The sequence below is a fragment of the Myotis nattereri genome (genome assembly GCF_964212035.1).
Source record: "Myotis nattereri genome assembly, chromosome: 16".
NCBI lineage: Eukaryota > Metazoa > Chordata > Mammalia > Chiroptera > Vespertilionidae > Myotis > Myotis nattereri.
The window spans coordinates 44,597,272-44,615,246 of NC_138091.1; the positions used below are offsets into that span (position 1 = coordinate 44,597,272).

At 41.5% G+C, this 17,975-nt stretch overlaps 1 protein-coding gene across 4 annotated transcripts in view; it reads left to right on the plus strand.

Moving 5' to 3' along the window:
• The window catches only part of SPAG9 (sperm associated antigen 9), a 100,482-nt gene extending 83,608 nt beyond the window's left edge, over positions 1-16,874 (plus strand). For 2 of the 4 annotated variants that reach the window (XM_081109696.1, XM_081109698.1), the window contains 11 exons: positions 169-364; positions 1,984-2,109; positions 3,321-3,401; positions 4,081-4,148; positions 6,046-6,194; positions 7,162-7,333; positions 8,911-9,024; positions 10,460-10,498; positions 11,415-11,591; positions 14,224-14,373; positions 16,122-16,874. In XM_081109696.1, the coding sequence (XP_080965822.1) occupies positions 169-364; positions 1,984-2,109; positions 3,321-3,401; positions 4,081-4,148; positions 6,046-6,194; positions 7,162-7,333; positions 8,911-9,024; positions 10,460-10,498; positions 11,415-11,591; positions 14,224-14,373; positions 16,122-16,237 (1,388 nt within the window). In that variant the 3' untranslated portion in view covers positions 16,238-16,874. The remainder of the gene's footprint in view (positions 1-168; positions 365-1,983; positions 2,110-3,320; positions 3,402-4,080; positions 4,149-6,045; positions 6,195-7,161; positions 7,334-8,910; positions 9,025-10,459; positions 10,499-11,414; positions 11,592-14,223; positions 14,374-16,121) is intronic. The other 2 variants (XM_081109697.1, XM_081109699.1) reach the window with 1 other exon arrangement.
• The last annotated feature ends 1,101 nt before the right edge of the window (positions 16,875-17,975 follow it).

Here is a 17,975-nt window from a genome sequence, read left to right on the forward strand (position 1 = left end):
ATGCTGTAATGATTGTTAAATGAAATTATGAATTCTCAATGTCATGATATAGTGCAGAGGGGGGAGAGGGTAGGTGGAGTGGAATTCTGTAGCAAGGGTTTGTACAAGGAAATTATTGATAGAAAAGTTCAAACTCAGAATGGTTAGCATGTTTTATTTACTTTTTAGAAAAGGAAGCAGAAAGTAGTGAGATTGATGAAAATGTTCCGACGGCAGAAGAAGCAACTGAAGCCACAGAAGGCAATGCAGGGTCAGCTGAAGACAACATGGACGTCTCCCAAACAGGCGTGTACACAGAGCATGTCTTCACAGATCCTTTGGGAGTTCAAATCCCAGAAGACCTCTCACCAGTGTATCAGTCAAGGTATTCAGATGGGTCAATAACTTAGGAAACCACATTAGTACACACACAAAAGGAACCAAAATAACCTCAATCTGCCAAAATATTCCCACTAGTTCAGTGGTTCCCAGCCTTCTGGCCCTTTAAATACAGTTCCTCATGTTGTGACCCAACCATAAAATTATTTTCGTTGCTACTTCATAACTGTAATGTTGCTACTGTTATGAATCGTCATGTAAATATTTGATATGCAGGATGGTCTTAGGCGACCCCTGTGAAAGGGTCGTTCGACCGCCAAAGGGGTCGCGACCCACAGGTTGAGAACCGCTGGTGTTGGTATTGTTGTGGCAGACTTAGATGCCATTACTTATTCCCACTGTGCTATTCCTTCCTCTTCATTGTCTCTGGCTACCCCCCCCCCCCCGCCCCCATTTGCTCTCTTTTCCTTCTAATTTATGAAAAAAGTCTTGTCTATAAAATACATTAGTCAAAATTTTTCTGGTCATTTTTTCCTCTAGAATTACTACTTTTTTAATTGTATTCACTCTCTTCCATTCTATTAATAATTCTTGCTCTTTTAATCCCCACCCCTACTCTCACTCCCACTCTAGTCAGCAGTGAAACTGGCCATTGTTTCAATTTCCCATGTGGGCTTGGATGACCTTTTTGAATTTAGCTCTGTGGCAAACATTTTACTAAAAGACAATTTGTCTCAGGCTCTTTCTTTAAAAGGCTGGCTAATCTAGGTCCATGTCATGAACCCTTTGCTTTTCTTTCTTGCCTACTCTAGGTCTTGCAGATAGAGGTTTATCGAAACTGGATTTTTTTTTTTTTTTACAATTTAGTATTTTTCCTCTTAGTATATAGGACAACCAAATATCTTAACATTTAATTGTCAATTTAAGAGTAAAGTCATGCCCTGGCTGGTGGCCCAGTTGGTTGGGCATCAATCTGTGCACTGAAAGGTTGCCAGTTTGATTTCCAGGCAGGACACATGCTGGGTTGTGGGCTTGATCCCTGGTAAGGGGCCTGGGGGAGGCAGCAGGTCGATGTTTTGCTCTCACATCAATGTTTCTCTCTCTCCCTCTCCTTCCCTCTCTCTAAAAGTAAATTTAAAAAGAAAATAGTCATCTTTTTATTAGAATTAGTACATTTGTCTGTTGAATTTGATAACCCAGTTATATCACTTTATTATATGTGGCAATCTAAAAGAAAGACGGCTGTGAGTGAATGCAAGCTTATTAATTTATTTTAGAAAATTCTTTATATTTTACCCTCCTTTCTGTGTATGTGTGTGGTTTTTAAAACAAACCATCCCTTCCTCTTTTCTCCTTTAAGAAGAAACTGATAAAATTCGAAGTAACTGTAAGAGTGAGGCATAATTATAGTCTGGATAGTAACTGCTATATTTCATTACCATTTCTTAACTCCATGTTTGCAACTTGGTCCTCCTAGTATGTTAATTTTCTTCTGGTACAATTGTTTAAATATTTAACAATAAGCATTTAACTTTGGCTTTTCTGGAGTTTTAGAGTTTGATTTTTTTTTTTTCTTAAACTGTACACTAAAGTGTAGAAATGACCAATCCCTGAAAACTAACTGAGCACACTCAGCTTTTTTTCCTTTTGTCCCACCTTTCCCAGTAATGACTCAGATGCATATAAAGATCAAATATCAGTGTTGCCAAATGAACAAGACCTGGTGAGAGAAGAAGCCCAGAAAATGAGTAGCCTTTTACCAACTATGTGGCTTGGAGCTCAGAATGGCTGGTAGGTGCCAACTCTTTTAATATTAGAGTATCTTTAGTCTTTTATCTTTACTTTAGAAACCAAAGATACGTAAAATGTGGTACACATAAGTATAAACAAAGAGTACACATTAAAGCAAAGGATTTTATATACACTTAAGTTTTAATGTTATATTACAACAGTCTCATAAACTGGACTTGCATTGGTTCTTGCTAAACCACACGTTTCTCTGTCATGGTGTCCTCTTTATGTAATATTCTTGGAAGAAGAGGTTAATAACATTTTAAAATTTGAATGATCCAGAATAACACACAGATGGAGAATTATTGATGCATATATAGGAGGCTTATGTAGGATTAAACTAATGTATTTGGCTGCAGGAAGACCCAAATCCAAACATAACTTTTCAGTAGAGTTACTAGGAAAACCAGGACAGATCAGGCTGAAAGCTTACCAGGTGATAACAAACATTGTTACCTGGTCTGTTCACTTTCTAGTGGTGTGGGGGTCTTACAAAATTATCCTTTTCCTGAAGTTAAGCAAGGCCACTAGTGTATCTTTTCCATAGTGGTCTAATACTATACAATGAAGGATGGGCAGACTTTTTCCACAGAGGGTCAGATAACAAATGTGTTAGGCTTTGTAGCCATACGATCTCTGTTGTAACTTCACAGCTGTGCTGTGTGATGCAAAAGCAGCCATTACTTTGACAATATGTAAGTGGGTTAGTGGGACTGTGTTCCAATAAGACTTTATGTTCACAGAAGTGTGAGTTGCATACACATCTCATGTCATGGAATACTCTCTGATTTTTCCCAACCATGTAAAACTATTTTAGCTTATGAACTACAGTTCTAAGGCGGGTGGAGGGCTGGATGTGTCCTGCAGGCCTCGGAGTGCGTCTGCCTGATGTAAACCACTGTCTTCACAAAGTTGTAGTTCAGTCTAGTAAAAGGATGATCGTTTTTTAAAACAGGATTTTGCCCAGGATTCTGAAGTGTGGGGTAGCCTGCAATTGACCCTGCATTCTAGTTCTGGCTTTTATTCTTCATATGTTTCTGTTTGCTTAGGCAGCTTATTTCTCTGCCTTAGGCCTACCCATACTCTCATTTTTCCCCTAAAATGTGTATGTTACTCCTCTTTCCCCCTGAAGGAACTCTGTGGTCATTATTAGACATATGCAATGACTTGATGTTCTCAATGCCTTACCAGTCTTGATTTTGTTCTTGCAGTTTGTATGTCCATTCATCTGTAGCCCAGTGGAGGAAATGTCTCCATTCTATTAAACTTAAAGATTCGATTCTCAGTATTGTGTAAGTTTTATTTTAGAAATTCTTTCTTTTAAAAATACTATATCTTGGTTTAAACTAGATTTTAAGACTATTAAAGCTAACATGTATGTCATGACTAAATCAGTATCCATATTATTTTTACTTTCTTTATAGAATTAGAGAAGTTGAGTGAGATGAAACGAAAGTAAAATAGAAAAACTTGCCAGGTTGATACCTCACCATGCTATGAGTTCTCTAGTGCTCTGTGGGAGATAACCAATTAATACCTGTGAATATACATTTGTTTCACAATATTCTTTACACTCTGTGAATATGTTGACTAAGGCTTTTACTAGTCCTTTCCATGTGCTGACTATCAAAAACCAGTGTGTGTCTCAAGTGACAGAGCTGCCTCTGCTAGTTCTACTCGAGGTGTGTGTCTCTGGCCTGTGGACCTTTTGTCAACAGTCTGTGATGAGAAGAGGAGTTTGTGCCCCACCGTGAACATCTGGGTCACCACATACGCTGTTTATCTAGTTCAGCTGACATTTTTATAGCACAGCTCTCTCAATGAAGAAAAGGGTGTGTTCATTTAGCTTCTGATGTGAGCTCCTCATCTTTCATGTACTGGCCCTCTGAGAGCCTCTGAACTAGTTCAGTATTATGTGGTCCCTTCTGTATTCCTGATGGAGAGTTCTGAAATCCTCTTTCCTGTTTGCAGACACGTGAAAGGAATTGTGTTAGTGGCTCTGGCTGATGGCACCCTTGCTATCTTTCACAGAGGAGTTGGTGAGTTGTGATGAATAGATAACAAGTGCACTCACTCGTTGCATTGCAAAAGCATTTTTAAACAGATTGGTTTTTTATGCTTTAAAGAAATGATGCTTAATAGGAGTAAGAAAAAAGGTTTAAACCGAATACTAACAATGTGTGATAGCAGTAAATATGTGAGTGCCTGCTTGGAGGTATACATTTATAGTATACCTCAGTGAAAGTATGTTTACCATACTGAGCAAGCAGTTTAACATTTCACGGTCCTCTTTTATAATGTGATACGGAGGTGCTGGTTTTTCATTCATACACTTATTCAATTGGGAGAAATTTAGTGAGAGGATAATTTTTTTGTCCAGTATTTAAAAAATAATTTGCATCTACTTATATTTGGTAAGTATATAATAAAAGCCTAAGCGACCATTACGACGGAACGACCAGAACAACCGGTCTCTGTGATGCGCACTGACCACCAGGCAGGCGCTCAACGCAGGAGCTGCCCCCATAGGGGGCAGTGTGCTCCCGTAGGGGGAGCACTGCTCAGCCAGAAGCCGGGCTCGTGGCTGGTGAGCATAGCAGTAGTGGCGGGAGCCTCTCCCACCTCCGTGGCAGCGCTAAGGAAGCAGCAGCAAGCAGGCAGGTGGTCAGGAGCGAGGGGCCCCAGACTGTGAGAGGGCACAGGCCAGGTAGAGGGGACACCCCCCCCCCCCACCACCACCACCAGTGCACAAATTTTAAACTCTAGTTTAAAATAAAATAATTTTTAATTGGATAAGGTTTAGTGATTTTCATGTTATGTTACTTACATTCTTCCCCTTTAAAACAGTGTTTCCACCATCTTTTGCAATCATCACCAGAACTTATGAGGAAGATTCTGTTGTCACCCTCATTTTATAGATGAGGAAACTGAGGCAGAGTGTTTTAGTCACTCAGTAAGTGGAAGAGCCTAGGAAAAACAGTAAATGTTTTAGTGTACTGGGTCCAAAATTATATTAACAGAGCAACACAAGCAAAGTACATTTAATAAAGAAATGCCAAGTTCTGCATTTGGGTTCAGAAGAGTAAGATGGAGGAGGCCTGCTGAGAGTGAGAATTCCTTAAAGGTTGACTACAAATTCAGTCTGAGTTAGCTAACGTCATAAATCTCATAGGTAGTAGAATAGGGTTTCACTCTGGTAGCTAGACAGCGTGAAAAGGACATGGATGGACAAAGAGGAACTCGGCTGAAGGGCCTAAAGACATGTGCCAAGGATGCTTAGATTTGAAAGGAGAAGACATGGGGCAGTAACAGAAGCTCCTTCCATTGGGCAAAACTATAAACTAATGGGAGATTACATATGAGGAGGCAGACTTCAGCCGGTGTGGGAAGTATTTTGCTGACAGTTACAGCTTCCTGAAAATGGAGCAGCTTTCTGTGAGGCATTGTGTTTTCTTTCACTGAAATTGTTGACGCAGAGCAAGCTTCCAGCATTGGCTCTCATTTGTATTCTGTCATCGCTAAAATTATAGGACACATGATTCCTAACGTTGCCCTTGACTTCTACCCAAGAAAATATATCAGAATGCAAGTGAGTGAGAGATGTCATCCCTCAAATAATTTCAATCCTTGCTCATTCTTAAATATTATTATAAACAGGTAACTTATAACTGATTTATCATATAACTACTGTTGAGAGCATGGTGGTCCAGGTATTGAGTGGCAGGTTGGACCGGATGAGCTTTGAGGTCTCTTCCAACTTTGTAGTTTAGAAAATAAGAGAACCCAGTTTCTGCAAATAAAGGATATAGTGAATACATGGTATTTGTGGGTGTTTCATGAATAAAATTAATTATATACCCTGATAGAATGTTTCTTGTGTTAAAATTTAGTAAAAGGTGGTATACATTAACTAGTAATCTATTTCTTATTTTAAAGATGGGCAGTGGGATTTGTCAAACTATCACCTGTTAGATCTCGGGCGGCCTCACCATTCCATTCGATGCATGACTGTGGTACATGACAAAGTCTGGTGTGGCTATCGGAACAAAATCTATGTGGTTCAGCCAAAGGCCATGAAAATCGAGGCAAGTTAACCCATGTTTTCGCTGCTTACTGAATTTCTATTTCCTGAAGATTCTAAGACTAAGTATTTTCAGCTTCTTTGAAAACTATTTTCTGAATCTGTGTTTTAATGATACATTGATGACATCTTGCCACTTTTGACTATCAGAATGGGAAGTGTTGAGGTTTTTTTGAAGGAAGAAGATTAACACAAATGTTGAAATGTGTCTGAGTACCCATAGTGCATATGTGTTTGAATATATGGTTCTGGATTCGTTTACTTATGTACGGGTAGAGGGGAAGGAGGATTCCCAAGTCTTTGCCATCCCATGTGTGTTTACACAAATCCATATGTGTGTCGAAGACTGAGATATAAGATTGCAGTGAGCAATCCTCTTAGTATTGCTTTCTTTAAAAAAGTTTTGCAACCAGATGTAATTTTTTTAAGACAACCTAAAGCTGGAAAATTTTAAGGTGGAAGGTCTCCTTCTCCCTTTGTCCTAAATCTCATTCCTTTATGTAAAAGTCCTAAAGTTAACCATTTGGTGTTTATTTTTCAGACTGTTTCTTAAATGCAGACACACACACACACACACACACACGCACGCACACACACGCACGCGCGCGCGCAGCAATGCAGGCTCCTTTTTGTTTAGTTATAAATAGAATCTTCATGTAATTTCTCTGCAATCCAACAAAATCTTGAGATCAAATTCAGTCTTATTGTTGAACGCTGACACATAACATGGATGTGCCAGTATTATTTCCGTAAGTCGATGACCTGTACAGTGTTAAAATCCAGCATCCTTTAGTTCTTAGCTTTTATCCCAGACTTCAAAATAAAAAGAAAAACAATGATCATATTTAGTGAACACTGTTTAGGCTCCTCTTTTAACATATATTCTTCCAAATTTTTGTGCAAATTAGCAGTTTTTAAACACAAACTCCTGCATGTTAAAAGTAACATTGTGATTGAACAATCTTTCCTAGAAATCATTTGATGCACACCCCAGGAAGGAGAGCCAGGTGCGGCAGCTTGCGTGGGTAGGTGACGGCGTGTGGGTCTCCATTCGTTTGGATTCCACCCTCCGTCTCTATCATGCACACACTTACCAACATCTACAGGATGTGGACATTGAGCCTTATGTAAGCAAAATGTTAGGTAAGCTTCCAAAGCGTTTTATTTCTGTCAATTAAATAAAGTTTTTATTTTTAAATGTTCTCACATGCTGGATAGAACCAGTGAATAAGTTGCCTGAGGATTAGTGAGCTCTTATCACTGAAGGTGTCAGGCAGACACTCCATCTACCCTGTGGGAACTGTCAAGTCTGCCCCAAAAATATCTTCAAGTACTGACTTCCGCATCTCTACCTCTGTCCCGTGCCCATCCTTTCCTGGCTGGGTCACCTGAGCCTCCTCACTGGGCTCCCTCCTTCCACTCCAGCCTGTGCTCTGCATAGTCACCAGGATGCATTCTCCCCACGCCCACTGGCTGCCTTTAGATGAGGTGGCAGGAGCAGCGGGATTTAAATGGCCCGGGCCACTCTCCTCACTCACTCTGTTCTACCAACACTGACTCAAAGTCAGCAAGTTCCTTCCCATGTCAGGGCCTCACATGTACTGTATCCTCTGTCTGAGAAGTCCTTCTTGGTCCCTTTTACTCGGCCTCCAGACCATAGCTGCATGTCACATCCAGAAGAGACCTTTTCTTGTCTCCCGCTTGGGTTTAGGTCATCTTATCCTTTTTCTTCACGGGCTCATCGTTGTGGTCGCACTGGCGTTACGTGATTCCTACTTCCCGCCTCTCTCTCCCACGGATCCTAAACGCCATGAAGGGCAGGGACCACCCCTGCTGTGTCCTCAGCTCCTGATGCAGAGCTGTGTGACCATTAGATGCCGTTCACTAAGGATTCCTTTATGAAGAGAGGTTGAGCTGCACCATCGGTTTTTAACCTTTTTAGGGCCTTTGCCCTCAGAAAACCTGATGATAGCTAAGTACCCTCCCTGGAATCAGGCGTATGTACACATAGACACAGACTCATTTCGGGGGTGGACTTTGACAATAGGTTTAGACTATGAAGATTTTAAGACTGTATTTCTGAATAGAGTAAGATTCCGAACACTGATTCTGTGATCATACTCTTCAGCTCTTACAAGTAGAATATGAGTAACTAAATGCTGTTTGTTTTAAATGCATTATCTGTTTAATAATTTTGCCCCTCAAGTCCCAGAAAATAAAGTCAGTTGAAAAAACTCTTCTTGAAATAACAATGTGCATTGATTCTCCTTAAGTTATATGCCTGTGGTTTCCTAAAATTTCTAAACTGCCATTGAATAAGAAGAGTGTAGGTTTTGTTCGCAAAAGTTGTTTTCATCTACACAAAGAAATTTAAGGCACACCAGAACTCTTTCAGCTTATAAATTTGAAGGACATTTAATTTCCCAATTTAGTAAACACTGTTTTTATTGAGGGTTTTTTGTTCTGGTTTGGTTTTGCAGCTCCCTAATTAAGTCCTGTGTCATATTTCCTGAGCCACAGTATCTTCCTTCTAAATGATACTGTGATGGCAACCACGTTTAGAATTTTCTGTTCCCATTTAGCATGAGTTGTGAGCTAGGTGGTAAAGCTGAAGGAGAGTTTTCTTCTCTATTAACCCACTACTCTGAGGGACCTAGAATCTCAGACATCGTCTGCTCCAGTTTCTTAATGAGATGTCCCCCCCACCCCTCTCTGTGCAGGTACTGGAAAACTGGGCTTCTCTTTTGTGAGGATCACAGCTCTGATGGTGTCCTGCAATCGTTTGTGGGTGGGGACAGGAAACGGTGTCATTATCTCCATCCCACTGACAGAAAGTAAGTACATTTTCACTCACCAAACTGTCACAGTGCAGATCGGAGAGTTGCAGGGAATGGTCATGCCCAGACATGAGGCGGAAGGAATTGCTCTGGTATTGGCAACTCGGTGGTAATTTAGAAAATCAATCTGGTGGCAAAGATCTATTGTCCCTTTATTCTTTCCATGGAAACTTATGAACTGTAGCAAGTAACAGTTCATTCTGAGAGGTACTTTTTCTCAATTCAAGAATAACAGTCCTGTTTCCTCTTTTTTTTTCCTTTAGAGAGAGAGAGATAGGAAGCGGGAGAGACAGAAACATTGATGTGAGAGACACATCGATTGGCTGCCTCCTGCATGAGCCCTGACTAGGGATAGGCATCAAACTTGCAACCCAGGTATATGCCCTTGACTGGGAATTGAACCCGCGACCCTTTGGTGTGTGAGCCAATGCTCCAACCACTGAACCACACCAGCCAGTGCCTGTTTCCTCTTTTAAATAAAGGTCAAAGTCCATTTTTCTTTGTGCTTTTTATACCAGTATCCAGAAACACTACTAGTACTCATTCTAGTTTTTCATGTCTCCCTGGCAGTTAGTTTATGAGATTCTCTTTGGTTTAGAAAAAAGTCACGGGAGAAGTTTCTCAGGAGGTCAGCCAGCCCTTCCTTATTCTGGAGACAAGTCACCTATCCTGTATTTAAAAAGAATGTGAACAAAATGTACATTGTATGTTTTTTATATTATGTTCCTTTATTATTTTTGTGAACAAAATATACATTGTGTGTTTCTCTCATTATGTTCCATTACATTGATCATTCATTAAATAAGTGTTTTTGTTGCAAAATTCACAGGCAGGGAATGGTTTGGAAACAAGTGTCCTAAGTACATAAGATAAGTTAATAAGGAAATATCTCAGAATAGTCCTATCTTTTTTCAGGGGAAGGAAGGAGGGCTAGAAGGTGGTATATCTGGAGCCTTAAAGAACCTAAGTTCTTAATCAGTTACTTATAAATATACATGCTTAGACCACTTATATCCTAAGAGATCATAGGATATCCCAGAGTTCATTTCAGCTCTTTATAAAAGAGAGTTCCACTTTGGCACTGTTACTTTGAACAGGTTTTTTTTTTAATGAAAAAGGGGAAATATTAGCATTTAGGAAATGCTCCCCATTAATTAAGTTCTTATGAAATTATGAATCACTGCAATTGCTTTATGATGGAGAAAAACAAAATCACAGTGAATCAAATTGTATTTTTGGGGCAGAGAAATTGTAGAGAGAGGCTTTGGTTAAGAACTTTTGAGTGTTACTCGGTGTTATACCAAGTTGGATTTGGTTAGGCGCTTTGGGCGCCAAGTCACCAGATAGGAGACTCCGAGAGTGGTGGCTCATAGTAATTCTTCTCCCCCCTGTCATGCACCTCTCCATGTCCCCTTTCCTCCTCTCGCTGTAGCTGTAATCCTCCACCAGGGACGTTTACTGGGGCTGAGGGGTAAGTGCAGATCCTGATCCCACTCTTCCTCCTGGCTTCCGATAGCCACCGTGAGGCTGTCTCACGTCTCTAGATGCCTCCTGAATGTTCTCAGTGTCACCCACTTGCAGTCACTGCATCGCAGCAGGTGTTCTTGTTTTTGTTTTTGACGTCTGTTACATGGCCACCGAACTACTGCTCAGCAGCTTAGTCTGCTTATCACCTTTTGTTGCAGCTGAACTTTCTTTTCAGACTTTTTTCCTTTCCAATAAAAACACGGAACATCTCTTAAAACTGTCATTAATCTACATTGTTTACTCTTGTTACCAGTTATGTTTCTTTCATTCACTTACTGGCCCATGGAATGGGGATGTTTTGTGAGTCTGGTCATTCTAAAACAATCCAGCAAACCACTGGTCTGGTGCCAGTGAAAGTGGCTGTATGGCAGTGGCTGCGTCCTTTAGCACAGCTTTTACCCTCCCCTCACGGGGGATAGTCTTACCACAGGGGAGAAAAACTAAAAGATAAACAGTAAAATTTTTATTTTAAAATATGCCCATTGACTTTTAACTATGTACTGGTTAGTTTTCTAAAATGAGGATTAAAAACAAAACAAAACAGATATTCCTAAGATTCAAATCTGTTTTCTTTTGTTAACTAAAATGATGTTTTAAAAATTACTAGATGTGTTGAAAAAGTGAGCTTAGTTATTGCTAGACTGGCAAAATCCCCTACTCCATTTACTGAGGTACTTAAAAATAACTAGCATGCTCTCTCTCCTCTCCCCCCTTTGTCTTGATTTGGCATTGCTGCCTTTGTTTTATCTCAGCTGGCTGTAGCTTTTAGATAATATCTATCATAAGGATTAACCAGTAACCTCTTGCATCATTACAGTTTTCTAGGGGAAAATAGTTGGTATTTGGTTTTTCCGTTGCAGCAAATAAAACCTCAGGAGCACCAGGAAATCGCCCCGGAAGTGTGATCCGTGTGTATGGTGATGAAAACAGCGATAAAGTGACTCCAGGGACGTTTATACCCTATTGTTCAATGGCACATGCTCAGCTTTGCTTCCATGGGCATCGGGATGCGGTGAAATTCTTCGTGGCCGTCCCAGGTGAGGTGGATTATCCTGTTGAGAAGATGCATGTCATTGTCTCTCTCTTGTCCCTTAGTTCCACTACCCGCTCAAATGCTAAGTACTAGAATGACAGATCATTTCACTAATGTATATGAGAAGTTCTAAAATGGCGGTAAGATTAAAGCACTGTAGGGCTATTTGAATGAAGTTGTCATGGAATCTCCTCCACCCCCCAAAACAAACTTCTTGATTTTTATTTAAGCAACAATCCTGCTTGCTTTTTAAAGCAGTTGTATTATTTTATCACCACAGAATACCAAAAATGGCCTTGGCCTGATAAAGGAGATAGCTAGAAAGAAGCCCCTGTCATAAAGGCCTGGTGCAGGAAGACGGGGAATGTGCTCGTACCTTTATCAGTGCTGCGGCCAAGAGCAGTGGACGAGGAGCTCGGGAGTCTGGGCCCTCCGCCTCACCACTTGCCTGTTACTTTGAGCAAGTTGCCTAACCGCTGAGACTCGTTTCCTTGTCTTCTTACATGGACATGATTTTAATATCTGCTCCCTGCTGGCCTCATTGATTGTGAAAATTAATGGGAGTGCTTTGGGAACTAAAGTACCATCTAGATAAGAAGGTGGTAGTGTGATGTCCAATGGGAAGCGCTCTGCCCGTTGAGAATACTAAATGATGTTGCTGCCACCTGTAAGCAGGATCCACGTTTTGAATTTTGTCCCCATAAGAGGCTAGTTTAAGAGTTAGACAAATTTCAAATATGACTTTACCACACCAGCTCACTGTGTCACATTGGACATAGCGTTTTAGCATATTAGGGTTCTTCAGAGAAACAGAACCAACAGGGGTGTGTGAGAGAGAAAGAGGAGGACGGGGAAGAGAGATGGCGAGTGAGGAAGTGGAGATGTTTTGATTTATTTATTTTAAGAAATTGGCCCATGCGATTATGAAGGCTGATATATTTGAAATCTGCAGGGCAGCTGGCATACTGGAGACCCAGAAAAGCGTTCATGTTACAGCTGGAGGACAAAAGCATGCTGGAGGCAGAGTCCCTCTTCCTTGGGGGACTGACTTTTAAGATCAGCAACTTGAGAGATGAGGCCCACCAACCTTATGGAGACCAATCTGCCTCACTCAGAGTCCGCGGACTTAGATGTTAACTGTGCCTTCACGGCAATATCTAGACTGGAGTTTGACCAATGTCTTGGCACCGTAGCATAGGCAGGTTGACAGATGAAATAACCATCACACTTTCCCCCCAGGGTGTCCCAAGGATGAGGCGATGGGCGAACACAGTGCAGGGCTCGCCCACGGCGCTCTGGTTACTCCGTGTTCTTGGCAACATAGTAATGAGCTTTCTGAAACGTCTTGTATTTGTGTGGTTATTTCCTTAGGATAAGTTCCTAGAAATGGAACTGCTGGTAATAGTGTTTTCTTGCTTTCTCAAAGAAAGAAAAAATATGTCTTAGAGTCCCCTTCAAGTCTCTTTTATATTTCTCATTTTGAGATTTGTTAAGTTCATGCATAAAAATCTAGTTTATTCAATTAACTATGGTTCTTATATCTGAATAAATGTGCTCCATTCTCCTATTGATGGACCTCTCGATCTTTTCTGCCTTCCTCCCCGCCCCCCAAGTATTAAAAATAGTACTGCAGCAGACCTTCTCCTGTATATGGGAAAGACTTTCCTGTTGGGTATAAATCTGGAACTAGAATTGGCAACACTGTTGACCAGTTGGCCCTAACGATTAAACCTTCAGGTTGGCCCTATTATCATACCTCTGTGCTCTTGCTCCTGTGTCGGAACTAACCAGTCTGGAGTAGTTTTCTCTAGCAGGCCTGGTTTCTTCCAGAGCATCATTGAGTAATGCATGAGTGAGACACTGCGAGAATAAAGCAAACTGTCCTATCCACCGTCAGCATACATTACTTTCTAAAAGTGTGTTGCACCATAGGATTGTGTCCTGCTGTGTCCTGTAGGCATGGTCTGTGCAGCTTGACCAAAGGACAGCAGATTCTCCGAGAAGAAAACATACCCCACAGTCAGAGCTTTCTAAGAGGGATGTCCTAGAGATTATAGTGTGAATAGTTTTTTAAGGTTTCTCTCTATACCATTTCATGCTCCAGGATTCTACCTTAGAACACATTTAGCAATCATTTTATTTGCATAATCTAAAATATAAGATATACTTTTCTTAAATATGAAAGGAAAACTGTGGATTTGAAATAAATATAAATATTAATTAGGAATACCCAAACTCATAAGGCTTAAGGTAAAGACTTTCTTTAGTCTTTTACACAAAAGCACATGTACCCTCTCAGGAGAGAGGCCTTTCCACTGTCCCTCAGATCAAGAGATGCAGATTGTAAAAGTCTGAAGCAGGCAGCTAAGACTAGCCTGGCTGTACACAGATTTTATGCTGAATTTTGGACCTATGTCTGGTTTGGTACAAAATGGCTTCATTTAGATTTTCAAATTGGGCTCTTAGGACCTCTCTAGATGTTTTCTGATCATGCAGAGGCTTCTAGCATCCCCAGTACTTTGGTTGTATTAGGATATACTTGCTTTTTTGGTTCAAGTTTCTGAAAATATTCAGAAAAAAATGTTTCCCCACTCCAATCTATGATAAGTAATATTCACTTGTTCCTGTATAAATAGGTCAAGTTGTCAGCCCACAAAGTGGCAGTAGTGGCACAGATCTGACAGGTGACAAAGCAGGGCCATCTGCACAGGAGCCTGGCAGCCAGACGCCCTTGAAGTCTATGCTTGTCCTCAGTGGAGGAGAGGGCTACATCGACTTCCGAATGGGTAAGTCGTGGTTCTGGGCGCTCAGATTCCACTGGGTTCTGTGACTGGATTTTCATAGTAAACCAGAAACCACTCTGATAAATTATTTCTAAGAGCTTTTCTTTGAATTCTTTACTTGGAAAAGCACTTCATATATTTCCTTCTATCCATCCTTCCTTTTTGGATTTCTTTTTATACCAAAGTGCATTTTTTTTGAACTACCTGATTATATTTCAGTTCAGAAATTGAATTGTGTCTTTTTTTTAAAAATAATATATCTTTATTTCAGAGAGGAAGGGAGAGAGAAAGAGAGATAGAAACATCAATGAGGAGAGAGAATCATTGATTGGCTGCCTCCTGCACGCCCCGCACTGGGGATCAAGCCTGCAACCCAGGCATGTGCCCTTGACCAGAATCAAAACCGGAATCCTTCAGTCTGCAGGCTGACACTCTATCCACTGAGCCAAACCAGCTAGGGCTGGATTGTGTCTTGAGCCTTTTGAAGAATGCTCCTCTCCACAGTTGGACGTTGCTTTGAAAAGGCCACAAGGGGTGGGTAAAGGAGAGCTTGGCCTACAGAGAGGAATGCGCGTTGTTAGGGGTCTTTCTTTCCCACTGTGTCTCGTTGACGGTATCAGTGTTTCCTTTTGCCGGCTGACGTGCAGGTGAGACACATTGCAGACTTCTAGGAGAGGAGTGTTACAGCTTTGTCCCTGTGTGAGTGTAGGTTCTGCTGAAGAATCTGGCCCGCGAGGCGAGTTGTCCCTGGGCTGTGCCAGAATAACCGCTGGCTGTGCGCCCAGAGCAGTGTCTGGTCGGGATCTCATTGTCAGCCTCACTGAGCCACTCCTGGAAACACCCTCGTCTGTCTGTCCCTCGGCCTCATTTCTTCATCTCCACCAGGCACTGTCAGTTCCTTACCCATCCTGAACCTGAAAATCCTGGGAAGGAACACCCAGCATGTTAGGTGGTGAATCTGACGTCTCTAGTGCCTCAAGGAGGTGACGTCAGTGTCCGTGTGCTGGTGTCGGTTACCTTTGACCGGACAACTTCCCTGCCTGACAGGAAGGTGTTTGGGTTTAGTTTGTGGGGGTCTATCCCCACACTTGCACATTTATAATTCTACTAGAGTCCCAGCACACGAAATCGTGCGTGGGTAGGGCCCCTAGGCCTAGCCTGCCATCAGGCCTAGCTTGCCAGTCCCCAGTCCTGTCCCGCTACCACCTATCCTGGTTCCCCATGGTTCCCCCTTCGCCATTCTGTGATCGGAGCCTGCGGGCCAGGGAGAGGGCAGCGGGTGGAGGGGGGGGGGGGGTAGACCGAGAGGTGGTCAGTGCACTTCATAGTGACTGGTCGTTACGCCATTATGGTCGCTGGGTTTTTATTATATAGGATCTAGTCTCAGTTCTTAGTTTGAAATAGACACATGTAGACTGGCCATTTTGGATAAACACAGAATTAGACAGCTTTGCCTTCTTAGCTCCCATTTCTGTAAACTGCCGTATGCAGACCTATTGGGATGAGTCTCCAACATGGTACAGAGAACTCATGGTTACGATGTGGTCTGGAAAGTGAATTGCCTTTTTCAGAAGTCAGGCAGGCAAGACTCCTGTTCGTGGCACTGCTCTCACTGTGTTCTCTGCGACGGGAGTCGGACAGGTTGTGTGCGCACTGTTGCTGCCCTGACCACGAGCATCATGGCTGATGTACAGCGGCCTGCACCTTCCATGCTCAACCTAACTTGGGTCTCTTTATCCTCCACCCACCAGGTGATGAAGGTGGAGAATCAGAGCTGCTGGGAGAGGATCTTCCACTTGAACCTTCTGTTGCCAGAGCGGAAAGGAGTCACTTGATTGTGTGGCAAGTGATGTACGGCAGTGAGTGAGCCCATGGGACACAGGTGGAGACGGGCATGCCGTCTCTTCTGCATGGTTCTTTCCCTTCCTCTTTATTTAATGCTCTCTTTGTGAAAAAAGATGCACCACATACTGTGTGAGCATTTCCCCCCGTTAACTTTACATTATAAAATCTGTCCCACTGTCATAATACAGGAACTAGCTGTTTTACTGCGCCAGTGTTATAGGCAATTTCAGTGTGTTATGAACAAATCAAAGAATGTTTACTTTCTACAAACTGGTGAATTCTAGAACGCAATCCAGATGTGGTTTATTCTGCCGCAGCGAATATCACTCACTTCATTTGATGGAGTCACTTTTTAGCTGTCACTAATAATGGAATCAATGGAAACACTTGATAAGTGAAACTGTACCATTAAGGACAGTCGTAAAGTTTCCCCCAATGTATTATAAACTGACACAAATTAATACCGGGTGGATCATCAAGATTTATCTAATGTCCCAAGAGGGCTAAAAGCTAACTGTAAATTACTTAACTTTCACTTTCAAGTCTGAAAAATCTTGTTTATATGGTATATAAAAACTTTGTTTTCATCAGATGGGGGGGTTTTATATTAAAGAAATTAAGACTACACTATTTAAATAAATGTTTCCTATTTCTGACTTATTAGAGCTCTAAAGTTTATGAGGCCTGCTTCTCTGAATATGCTAAATTTTTTTTGAGGCTAGTTTCACTCATTTTCATACTAATATGTCTGAAAGTTTGTACTTAGAAGGCTTAGAAGATAGGCATCAGCAGTGAGAGGATTTTTTAAAAAGGAAATTGTTTTGGATTCTTTGTATCAGAGGATGGTGGTGGTTGGTTGAATTTTTTTTCATGTAAAAAAATTAACTGTTTACTAATTGTTCTTGGGCCGCCCTAAGCAGTTAATAGGAGTAAAGCTGTGTTGTCGATGGAACGTGGCCTAATGGACCGAGAGAGAGAGAGACTTGATTAGAAACGGTTGTTTCTCTTGTTCTGTAGGAAACTACAGAACCGCTTGCACTTGATATTTTGTATGTAAATGGCACATCAGAGCTTTTATGCCCTTGCGAGATTAAAATGCCATCGTCAAAGAGGAAAACCATGAAGGGCAAGACCACAAACCAAGACACCATGGAGTGGATGTTGACACATCTTTTCACCCTCAATGCCCATTTAAAAAGTAGAGTCTACTCTACCCCATTTAATACGTTTTTTAAGAACCATTATGCTGCGGTTTTTTCCCTCTCAAGCTTCTCGAAAATGTGTGATTTATCATTTTTTACTCATTACTTTAAGCAAAGCTAAATATGAATGTAAGTGCTATTTTTAAAATATAAACCTGTTGGATAACGACCCTTACCAGGACTATCAAAGAGAAGAAAGCAGACACAGGCCCGTCTCAGTAGTCTGCCAGGAATTGTTTTTCTGAACAGTCATGTAAAGGCAGTTGTAAAAAGTACACCTTGTCTTTGCTTCACACACATGATGAGGGTAGACTATAAAATACACGAGCTCTAAGGCGCTGGAGGGGGCCTGTGGGTCCTTGGCCACGTGTGTCTATGAGCACATCGTGTGACAGTACAAGTGCGGCTGCTGTAGACGACGAGAAGAAAAACCTCTTCTTAAAAGGATCATGTTCTTGCTTAAGCTGCGTGCTTTTCTTCAGGCCACCTTTCCAGGACCCCCCACAACAGGTTTATGTTCTTGTAGCGTTCACTTTGGTCAAGGTGGTAACAGGGAGA